This window comes from Aedes aegypti, chromosome 1 (assembly GCF_002204515.2).
Source record: "Aedes aegypti strain LVP_AGWG chromosome 1, AaegL5.0 Primary Assembly, whole genome shotgun sequence".
Lineage (NCBI taxonomy): Eukaryota > Metazoa > Arthropoda > Insecta > Diptera > Culicidae > Aedes > Aedes aegypti.
In genome coordinates, this window is record NC_035107.1 from 200,437,520 (window position 1) to 200,449,878 (window position 12,359).

At 43.3% G+C, this 12,359-nt stretch overlaps 1 protein-coding gene across 1 annotated transcript in view; it reads left to right on the plus strand.

Moving 5' to 3' along the window:
- LOC5567067 (UPF0676 protein C1494.01) overlaps positions 1-12,125 on the plus strand; it is a 65,215-nt gene extending 53,090 nt beyond the window's left edge. Inside the window, exons 3-6 of the mRNA XM_021857123.1 lie at positions 4,642-5,358; positions 5,426-5,504; positions 10,992-11,109; positions 11,172-12,125. Coding sequence (XP_021712815.1) covers positions 4,642-5,358; positions 5,426-5,504; positions 10,992-11,109; positions 11,172-11,229 — 972 coding nt within the window. The 3' untranslated portion in view covers positions 11,230-12,125. The remainder of the gene's footprint in view (positions 1-4,641; positions 5,359-5,425; positions 5,505-10,991; positions 11,110-11,171) is intronic.
- The last annotated feature ends 234 nt before the right edge of the window (positions 12,126-12,359 follow it).

Here is a 12,359-nt window from a genome sequence, read left to right on the forward strand (position 1 = left end):
AATTTTCTCGGGAATTTCCTTTGGAGTTTCTCGAAGGAACTTTCTTCGGAAAATTTCTAGGAAGTTTTTCCAGAAAAATCCTCCAGAGCTTCATCCAGTTTCATTTTTTATGGAGATATTAAAAAAAACGGTTAAACAAGTCTAGAAGAAAAGTCCTTGGAGGAATTCCTGGGAAAAATACCAGTGGAAATCCTGGAAGAGTATTTACGGAGTAACTTTTGGTGGATTTTTGGAGGAATTACTTAGGTATTCTTGGAGGAACTTCCAGCATTATTCCTGCAGAAACTCATTGAAAATGGCGCAAGGATTCCTGAAGGAAAGTTGAAAGGAATCTCTTGAGTAATTCCTGAAACAATTTACGGAAGAACCCATGAAGAAATATCTGGAGAAAATTCTAAGGATTTTCCTGGAACATCCAGATAAATTTGTGCAGGAACTTCAAGTGGAATGCAATGAATGGATTTCCCGAACAAATTCCGAAGGAATTCCAGAAAAAAATCCTGGGTTTGTTGGAACTTCCTGAATGGACTCTCTGCAGGCACTTCCGAAAGAGATTTCAAATGAAATTATGAAGAAAATTCCAAATGAAGTTCCAAAATAAATTCTAATAGAAATTTCAAAGGAAATTTTGAATGCAAATTTTGGAAACTCCGAAGCAGATTCCAAAGTAAATGGCAAAGCAAATTTGGAAGGAAATTCCAAAGGAAATACCGAAAGGAATTCCGAAGGATCAATTTCAAATTTCACAAGATATCCCAAAGGAAATTCCAATAAATTGCGAAAGAAATTCTTAAAGTAACCCTCGAATGAAATTCCAAAGAAAAGTCCAAAAGAAATTCCGAAGTAAATTCCGAACGAAATTTCAAACGAATTTCCGAAAGAATTTTCAAAGGAAATTCCTATGTTAATTTCAAAGGAAATTCCAGCAAAAAATTTCAAATAAAATATTGGAGGAACTTCCACGAGAAACTCCTAAGAAAATTCCGAAAAAAAAAGAAATTTCAATGGAAATTCTAAAGGAAACTCCGAAGAAACTCCGGACTTCCGAAAGAGATTCTGAAGGGAATTCCAAAGGATATTCCTATGTTAGTTTCAAAGGTAATTTTGAAGGAAATTCCGAAAGAAATTTCAAAGTAAATTTGAACGGAAATTCAAAAAAAAAAAAAAAATCCAGAGAATATTCCGAAAAAAATAAATGGAATTTCCGAAGAAAATTGCTTAGGAAATTTCAATGGGAATTCCAAAGGAAATTTCAATGGAAATTCCAAAAGAAAATTACAATGGGAATTCTAAAGGAAATTCTGAAAAAAATTCAAAAGGAATTCCAAAGGAAATTCCGAAAGGAATTTTTAAGTATTTTTCAAAGGAAATTGCGGAGGAAATTCTTAAGGGAATTCCAAAGAATATTTCGAAGGAAATTCCAAAGGAAAGGAATACGAATCCAAAAATCCGAAGGAAATTGCGTGAAATTCCACTGAAGATTCAAAGTTTCTAAGGATATTCTGATGAAGTTCTTCCAGTTCCATTCTCATTCCTGGGGAAATTTCCTGAAAAATTTCTGTACTTACTTCTGAAGGAATTTCCATGTTGGCAAAATTTCCTAAAGAATTTTTGAAGTAGTTTATTGGAAAATTCCATGAAAGACCACTCAGGAGAAAATTTTAGCTCGATGCCATGAGAAATTGCTGGACGAATATTCCGAGGAACTTTTGAAGAGGCTTCCACGGTGAATTCCTGTGCGAATGCTTGAAGGATTTTGTGGAAAAAATTACTGGATGAATTCCTGAAGTTATTTTCGAAGCATTTTCTTGGGAACTTACCGAGGAATTGCCAAAAGAAATGCCCGGTATAATTCCTGTAGGAGATCTCAGAAGAAATTTGGTAGGAATCACCAAAAGGGTACCTGGAGGAATTCCCATAAAAGTTCTGGAGGAATTCCTGGAAATCTTTGAGGAATCTCTGAAATAATCAGTAGATGAACCTTGGTAATTCCTGGAAAAATTCATCGGAAAATTCCAGGAGCCACCTGAGGATTTTTCGATGAATTTTCAGAGGACTTTTTTTGGAAATTTCCCGGCTGATATCCAGAGGAATCTCTTTTAGAAATCTAGGAGTAATTCCAGATTAATTACCAAAAATAATTTCCTCGAGGAATTTACTGAGTAATTATCGGAGGATTTCTTGAAGGAATTTTCTGAATTGTTCCTTCTGGATCGTCTATAGGTATTACAGATTTGTGGGAAAAAATCTCGCTAATATACCTACCGAAGACAAACTTGAGTTTTCTGGATTAATCCAAACATTCAGGCCAGTTGAATATTGTTTTTTTTTATCCTTTCATCTTCAGCTCACTTGGGCAAGATAATTTTTTATCCGCCAACTTCATCAGAACTTCCAGCGATCGTTTTTTCAGTTTTTTTTTTCCATTTTCTCGTCCATCTGTTCCGGAATGAAAACAAATATTCAGAATGGCATTTGTGTCAAAAACCCTCAGGGTTTCTGCAAAATTTACAGTCGAGCAGTTTGTATCATGATATTAGAAATATTTATCACCTGCAAAAGGTGATATTTGAACTGTCAAAAATGTATGAAAATATCACGTTCCAGACAGGATTGATAATACTCCTTACCATCATCAGAGTTCGGTGACATACTATCTAGAGTAGCGTGCTGCTTTTGCCTCTTTGTGAGGGAGCGAAAATATGCTAAGCAGAGAGGCAACGAAAAATGAGCGAGGAAGCACAAAGCACAAACCATCAAAACAGAGTGCCATCATAACTCCCCGAGGACTGTCTTATCCGGCCGGGACCCTCAAGAGTTCTTTTGAAACGTGAGTAAAGGTGAGCATCGCAATAGGAAAGAGAGAGTACCAGAAAAAAACCTTCGTATTTTTTGCACTCTCACTCGAATCGCTTGAGGATCTGTGTTGAAAATTTTGAGTTCAGTTTTAATTCCTCAGAAAAATGGCAAAATCCCCTCATATTTGCATCGCAGAGGAGTTTCTATCAAGCCTGGTTCCAGAAACATGATATTGGCCTGATATCACAAACATCGCTTGTATCATAATCAGGGATTGAATCTTGAGAAAATTGAGAGAATCTCTCACATATCGCTCTCTGTAACTATCATAATATGCAGTACATTATGAGAGACTGTTTATTGTATACCTACGGCTACAAGTTTGATCAGATCGGGTGGATAGCAGTGCATGATATAACCACTCTAAACAAGCTCCAAACCTGGGGGACACCATAGCTATCAGAAGTTCGGGGATTGTTTATCGTGCCAGTAAAGTAAAACATTCAACGGTAAACAAACGAGAACAATGGATTTTATTCTCGCTCTCTCTCTTTGGGGCTCTCGTTCGCTGCTCTGCTTTATCAGTTTTGTTACAACTTGCGATACATTGCCGATCACGGACCGCAACAGATAGGATGTTTTTCTTCGCTTGCTTTGATCGTGCGTCAAAATCAAATGAGAATGAATTATGTAATGCCTGCTCCTAAATGATAACTGTAGAAGTGCACTAATACTAAGTTGAGAGTTTGAAATTCAACCAAGCATTTCTACAGAAATGTTACCCCATGAGTCCCAATGCCTTTATCCCGAATGACATGAACTTGAATTCGAACTGTTCTATAAAGATTAATGCCGGTGGCAATCTTCAAATAAATGAACCATGAAAAACTGTTCGTTTCGAAGCAGTTTATCATGAAAATAAAACATTCAAACAAGTGCGAATTTAGCAACCTCTATTTGAACAAATAAGGTATGTGCACAGCAAATCTCACTGTAATACAAATTGTGGATCCATTTCAAAATCCAATTTGATTCATGACAAAAAAGATTGAATTTACGAAACATTTTTAGTAAAAATTCACCTTCTACCTTTGGAATATTCAAATGCCCTCACTTTTCGTTTGATTCCATGCATAAGGTTTTACACAATGCCCTTAGTTATTGTTTAGGAAGCTATTTCTCTCTTTTTACAAAATATTTCTGATCCATTGCCATACAGCTTATGTGCTCGCGTGTTTGCACTTATTTTCTGTTTCCGTCTTTGTTGGATGCTTTGATTATCCAGAACGACTTTCACCCTGTTGCTTTCTTCGCTTTTTAGACGCAAGAAAAAACATTTTGATTTTTCAGCCACATTTCGGATAAAAGTTTTGGATTTTATTTAATCATCCTCAATACTGCATTCCGCTGCAATATGTCATAATTATGCTTTCCACTAGATCCAGGTTTCCGGTCAACCGTCAGTCTACCCTGAAAGCGTTTTAAAACGATGGAATCTGGAAAACAAGGAATTTTAAGTGACTTTTTTTATGTCACGTTGCTACATATATGGATATTTGCTTTTGTGCAAAATCTGTTCATGCACATGTTGTTCTTTCGACTTTATATTGAAAACTACGGTCAAATACCAAAGCACTGTATTTTAATATGTTCATACTAAAGTAACGTTAGTAGCTAAACAATAGTGTATTAAACTAAAATTAACTTAAAAGTGATTTGTTCAACTCTTATTCAGCAAACATGTTTGTTTGTTACAATGATCTTTCGTTACTGATATTGGTTATGAATGTAACAGATTTAGCTAAAAACTGATTAGATCTTATCATCTTCTTCAATTTCCAGATCAAGTACGCCTACAATCACTTGGATGATTTTTGCAAACTGCCAGACTCCACGAAGGAGATGTACCTCAGGCAGGACGGAAACCACGGGTACGTGAAACCCGGCCAGGAGCGCTTCGACGGCAAAACGAAGGACATCCGACACACCTTCAACATCTGCACTCTGAAACCGGACGCAAAACTTCCGGAAGAGCCCCTGCCCGGTTTTCGGGAGCACATTTCCGACCTGGCGACCGATTTCCAGCGGTTATCGTCGCTTCTGCTGCAGGCCTTGGCCGTGGGGCTCGAAATGCCATACAAATATTTCCTCGACAAACATACTCACATTCTGGACGGGGAAAGCGAAAACCAGTCGACATTCCGATTGCTGTACTATCCGCCGCTGATCGAGGATGACGGCAAGAACGAACTGCAACGGGGTACCTGCAAGTATAGCCAACAGCGCTGCACCAGGGATGAAATTGATCTCTCGCTACCGGAAGACTACAGGAGAAAGCTCGCCGAGGAGGAAGAGGCCCGGGAAGCGCAGTATACGCGCTGTGGGGCACACTGCGACTACGGTACGTTCACACTGTTGGTGCAGGACTCCGAGGGTGGCCTCGAGGTGAAGCTGCCAGGAACCGATAAGTGGAAGCGAGTTGGTTTCCTGCCCGGGGCCATTCTGATTAACGCGGGCGAGCTGCTGTCCACGTGGACCAACGAGAGGATTCCTGCTCTGGTAGGCTTTAGCATTCGGATTGTTATTGCGAACATGTTACTGAATAGTGATCTGTGTTTCGTTACAGTCTCACCGTGTCGTGATACCGGAAGAAGAGTCGCTTAAAAGCCGTGGTAGACATTCGATAGCATTCTTCGTGCATCCAGGTAAGTTTTAGGTCACAAGCCTTATGGTATTATTTTGATTTGAAGTATGGAACTTGTACCTGTATTTCATTTATTTAGTTAACATCTAGAATGATAACACTGAATCAACAATTTCACGCCGTAATACTCGGCTCGGCTCATGGCTGCATCTCTTCATCCTCGGCTCTGCCCCAATGAGAATATATACTAAGGTGTGGAAGAAGAAGCAACGGCTATGTATTAGTAAAGAGAAAAAACGTAAACAAAAATAACTACGTCACTAATTTACCCGGCTTTTTATGGAACCTCGCTCGCTTGTAGTTGTGAAACATTTTGCACCGTACACGGATGTCACGCACACTACATGTCTTTTCCTCACCTCGGTATATATTCTCATTGGTTCTGCCCCACGCTCGCAAAATTGATTCGCACTTGATCCGCCCACCTAGCTCGCTCCACGCCTTCTTGTACCAACCGGATCCAAAGCGAACATCATCTTTGCAGGGTTGCTGTCCAGCATTCTTGCAACATGTCCTGCCCATCGTATCCTTCCAGCTTTGGCCACCTTCTGAATACTGGTTTTGCCGTAGAGTTGGGCGAGCTCGTGGTTCATCCTTCGCCGCCACACACCGTTGTCCTGCACACCGCCAAAGGTCGTCCTAAGCACCCGACGTTCGAAGACTCCAAGTGCTTGCTGGCCTCCTCGAGCATCGTCCACGTTTCATGCCCGTAGAGGACTATCGGCCTTATGAGCGTTTTGGTACATTTGGCGCGGGCGTGAATTAACCGCAGCTTCTTCTGGATGTCATCCGACTTCCACTGATGATGTGCCTCCGTATATCACGGCTAACGTTATTTTCAGCCGTCAACAAGGATCCACGAACTCACCGACCACCTCGAACGTATCTCCGTCTGTCGCGGTCGACTCCACCAGCTACCATGTACTTTGTCTTGGTAGCAATCACCACCAGTCCAACTTTTGCTGCCTGGTCTGGTCCGTTGTCGATCGGCTGTCAACAAAGCCGGCTTGATAACTTCCCACGAGCTCGTTTACTACAGGTCACAGACGACGGAAGATGATCTGGAATAAATGGCATCCTTAACCTCCCTCAAAGTGGGGGCTGGTTGGTTTCCATCGGCCGCAGTACTGACGAAGGAATTTGCTCCGTTGTCCCGTTCCTCATTGCCTGTGATCTCACCGCCATCCAGGTGTTCTTTGCTGCTTCCACCTTTCGATCACCTCACGCTCATCTGTCAAAATGCTCCCTGCACATCTCGGCTCGCGGCACGAAGCCGTTGCGGGATGCGTTGAGTTTCTGATGGAACTTACGCGTTTCTTGAGATCAGCACAGCTGTTCCATCTCCTCGTACTCCGTCTCCTCTAGGCGGCGTTTTTTCTCCCGAAAAAAGCGGGTCTGTCGTTGCCGTTTCCGTCTATAACGTTCCGCGTTCTGTCGGGTCCGTTGCTAAAGCATGACTGCCCGCGCTGCATTCTTTTCCTCCAGAATCTGCCTACATTCCTCGTCGAACCAATCGTTCCGTCGACTCCGTCCCACGTACTCGACGTTGCTCTCAGCTGCATCGTTGATGGCTGCTTTCACTGTTCTCCAGCAGTCCTCAAGAGGGGCTTCATCCAGCTCATCCTCTTCCGGTAATGCAGCCTCGAGGTGCTGCGCGTATGCCGCTGCGACATCCGTTTGCTTAAGCCACTCTAGGTCGTACCGGGGCGGCCGTCGGTACCGTACGTTGTTAACGACGGATAGTTTTGGGCTCAGTTTGACCAACACCAGATAGTGGTTAGAGTCGGTGTTAGCGTCACGAATGTCGGAGAAGTGCCGTCCATCAATCAGAATGTTGTCGATTTGTGATTCTGTCTGCTGTGGTGATCTCCAGGTGCATCGGTATCGGTATCGGTAGGTGCTACGAATGGTCATATTCTTGGAGGCGGTAAAATCAATTAGTCGTAAGCCGTTTCAGGGGTCTTCCTTAACCGGGTGGTTGGAGTCCGCGGCTACAAAGCAAAGCCATGTTGAAGGTGTCTGAGTTCGAATCCCGGTCGGTCCAGGATCTTTTCGTAATGGAAATTTTCTTGACTTCCCTGGGCATAGAGTATCATCGTACCTGCCACACGATAAACGGATGCGAAAATGGCAACTTAGGCAAAGAAAGCTCTCAGTTAATAACTGTGGACGTGCTCATAAGAACACTACGCTGAGAAGCAGGCTTTGTCCCAGTGAGAACGTAAATGTCAAGAAGAGGAAGAAGCCATTTTCGTTCGTCAGCCGGTGGACGCTGAACTTTCCAATAGTCGGTCTGAATTTCTCCTCCTGACCAACCTGAGCGTTTAGATCTCCTATGATGATTTTGACGTCGTAGCTTGGGCAGCTGTCGTACTCGCGTTCGAGCTGCGCGTTAAAAGCGTCTTTATCATCATCAGTGCTTACGGAGTGAGGGCTGTGCCTGCACGTTTATTATGCTGAAGTTGAAGAACCGGCCTTTAAGCCTCAACTTGCACATTATCTCATTGATTGGCCACCACCCGATCACGCGCCCCTGCATATCGCTCATCACTTTAAAAGCTGTCCCCAGCTCGTGTATGTTGCCGCAGCTCTGGTAGTTGGTATGGTTACCTCTAAACGTTCGCACCATTGATCCAATCCAACACACTTCCTACAACGCTAAGATGCCGAATCGGCGGTCCTTCAGCACGTCGGCGAGAATGCATGTGCTCACGATGAAGTTAAGAGATTTACAGTTCCACGTATCGAGCTTCCAATCACTAGTCCTTCTACGTCGCTGTGGTCTTCGCCGATTGTCCCGGTTCGTATTCTCTGGTTGATTATCCGTTGCTTGATTTGTTTACGGCTGGCTTGCAGGGCCTGACACCAACCCCCTAGATTTTCGGAGGACCATTCCCCCTAAATGTTCGGAGGACCATAATGCGCAGTTTAGCTTAGAGTCCTTTGAACAGTCGCCCCTGACGTGGGGAACAGACGCTCAAGATTTGCAGAAGCAATAGCAAAAGCAAATCAGAATCAGAACGTACTGTTCAACTTTCCAATGTCGTGTTCCAAGTAGGAATTCCATAACGCAGCATCATAACCGAACACTGTCTAGTACACGCCTCGTGTTGCTGACAGCCTAAATTGAACATGAACACAAAAGGTGCTGCCACAGCAATAGCTAGGCGAGGTCAATGTCGAAAGGTATGTGATTACACCGAAGCGCGTATTGAAGCACCCAGGAGTAATGATCGACTGAATACTAAAAGCCACGTTGATTACGCATGCGAAAAGTCCGAGAAGGCAATGAATGCAATATTCCATTTTGCAGTCCATATTTAAGGAGAATCATGCCAACTTTAGGCAGTCCAAGCAAAAATACGAGGCGTCTGTCGATACTGATGTATGGAATTCCTTCTTGGAGCAAGGCACTGGAAACAAAGTGGAACCGCGGAAAGCTGAGCAGAGCATACCGGTTGAAGACAGTGCGAGTGTGTATAGAACGATATCATCAGATGCAGTATGCATTATAGCCAGTCATGGATGTTTCAGAAAGTATCGCTATTGATACGCACGCAGAGCCGCCACACTGCCCAGATTGCCCAAACGTGGAGGAAATACCGCAACATGTAGTTTTTGACTGCACAAGATTCGCGGAAGTGTGGAACGAAATGTGCGGAAGCAGCGACGGAGATCTAAACCCCTGCAACATCGTGCAGAAAATGTGTCAACACGTAAGTACGTGGAACGCGGTGAACAGAGCGATAACGTAAATCATGTCGTCGCTGCAACAAAAATGGTGAGAAGACTAGAGGGCGTCGAGCTGCGATCGGAGTAGGCTAGATCCTATCGGTGATGGATAGTCGGGGCTTCTGCGAACCGGTAGTCCTCCACAGTCCAGCGATTCGGACTGCCCTCTACACCAAAATGACCTGCATCGAGTCGGGGTAGACTAGGTTCGCCGTCGGGGACTTGTTGAGAATTAGCACCGGTGAATGATCGTTAGGACACCTGTGAGCCGGAAGTTTCTTTCGCTGGAATCGCAGGACCGACCTCGGTTTCAGCCTGGACTAAGTCCACCTTTGGGGACTAGTTGAGTAGATCACGAAGCATCACTGGCAAAATGTCGTTGGGACGCCTGTAAACCGACAGTTTTTCTCAATCGGAATCGCAGGACCAACCTCAGCATCTTCCCGGATAGCATTAATTCGGGGGATCTTCCGCCACCGGGGAAATATTCGTCGGAGTAGGATAGATCCACTACCGAGAACTATTTTGAGTGGTACATAGCGTACCAGTGAACGGAAGCCATCCTCCAACCGGAATCACTGGACCGTTTTCGGCACTCTACCAGCCAACAACGCGTAACGTTACCGGTTTCGGGAAGTATTCCTCTGTCGCCGAACACTCCATCGAAGTAGGTTAGTTTCACCGTCGGGAACTACGCCGAGTAGTATCAATCGCGATGAATCACCGGCTTTGGGTCTACAGGGTGCTTGCGTAACGGAAGTCACCCCTCAACCGGAATCGCAAGACCGACCTCGGCATCCAACCAATCCGCCCGAAGAACAGCGCAGTGGAATCCAGAGAACCAACAAGCACAGGAGCATCTATCATAAAAATTCTCAAATGCACCAGGCGTGTGACTCCCACTGTTACTTGCGCTGACTTCTGCCCTTCGTTCGTTTCGTATATCAAGACTAGAAATAGCACTTCAGGATCTAGTGCAGACAGCCTGTGTCCTGCTTTCTGTATAACGCTGAGACGATGGCATTCCAGCTGGCGCTGTTGCTTTTAAGTGGTTTGTCACTTGTAAAAGCTTGTATCATTTTAACTTAATAAGCTTGACCTCCTATCTGATTACTGTTCTAGCTCCAATTTGCCTTGCGCTTCTCTCTTTCTGTCTGTATTCCTACTCTCTGCGCCATTTGTTTAACGACCCAATTTCCGCAGCAATGTCACCATTCTCATTATTCGCTGACGGTGCGTTGACCGCTCATCACCGCTGTTCGGCCGAAGTTTCTCAACGAACAGCTCCTTGTTGAAAGCTTCCGTCTTGCACTTTCGCTAGCAACCCAGATAACCATCTTCTCAAGGAAATTTCCATTATGAAAAGATCCTGGACCGACCGGGAATCGAACCCAGACACTTCAGCATGGCTTTGCTTTGTAGCCGCGGACTCTAACCACTCGGTTAAGGAAGGCGCGCTGACCCAGGTAACCAATAAGCCGTATATTGGGCTAGAATATTTACGCCTAAATTTACGGCTGATATAATGTCAATAAGCCTTAAGCACTATATAAGCCGTATATGGTGGATTGGGTCCGGTATACGGCTCATAGTTACCTGGGAAGCCATATTTCTCAGTGTTGCTGTAGGGTTCCGTTGGCCGATGCTTGTTTGATGTTTATTTAGATATTGTATTACTAGCAATCGTATTATCCAACCTTTCAGCTCTTTTCCATCAAAATTCAACACTACATTCATTTTCCAATTATTTTTTCAGACAACTGTACCGACATCGAACCGTTCGAGATGCCAACTTCCAGTTCCTCCAACTCGCTCGACTCGATGGACAAGAAACCAAAGAACCGGAAAAAGTCTTTCAAGACGGCTAAGACAAAGTAAGGTTTCCCCTCTTGCAATGGCGACACCATGTTCATTTCAAAACTCTATTTCCCCACAGAATCTACAACGCCTATCAACATGTGCAACGGCGCTTCAAGGAAACGTACGCTTCCTAAAGAACGCACAGAAGAAGGACTGCTTCCTCAAATCGGGGACCCATCTGCGTATTCCCCGACAATACACGAAATGATTACTTTTCGCCAGAGGCCAATCTTAGGACGTTAACTAGCATTATTGGAAAGGAGCGCAAGCAACTGAAACTTAAATTAGAACGAAACTACTTACTCATGCCGCTGTAACTGGCAGTGGCTAATGGTAGCAGCAGCAGTGAACTTGACGGTTGTGAACACGTGCGGAAAGGAAACTGCAAAACTTATTCCTCCCGATAAATATGATCATCAATCACGTAGGACCAGCGAACATTGTCTGCCGTCCGCGCCAAATCCTATCATCAAATACTTTCATGTCTTTTTGTTTTCGAACGACCCGGAATGTTGATAGCGCAATTCCAAGAGCAAAGCAGTAGGAGCTATTTATTCTACTCAATCTATTTATTGGTTTTAACTTTTTGTGTCCCATTAACATAATTCAGTGCTTTTTGGTTTTTCTTAGTAGAATGATTGCTCTATCCGTCCCAAGTGGTAAAAAATTAGAATAGCAATTATGTACGATACTGCCTCACCGTAGCTAATTGAAATAGGGTGCAGAACGTTTCAAGCCGGGAACTTCACCATTCATGTAATCGTTTTAATTGCGCAAAGTTGTCTTCCTAATATTTTATCGACCTTCCTAATATTTTATCGACCATTTATAGATACCAGCGATAGACACAACTTTTACACCATATACTTTTTACTAGATAGAGAAAACTAGTAAATTCATCATCTAATTTTAATCATCCACACAACCCAGAAGTCCCATAAGCTGCTACGAACAATAAAGTGATATCTTGTAAGAGAAACGAGTAAATTATATTTTTAAGGAATACATTTTTCATTTTACATACAGCTCATTAACGTGTTTGCATTTTGAAAGAAAACGCCACCCATCGTTCTTCTGCACATTGTCAAAGATGGTCCTTAGTATCCGTCGTTCAAACAAACTGAGTGCTTGCAGGTCTTCTTCCAGTATGGCTTATGCTTCATGTCCCAGAGAACCAAAGGTATGATGAGCGTTTTGTAAATGGTATTGTGCATTACGATTAATTTTAGACCGAAGTTCATAAGAGAAATAAAATATCACCAAC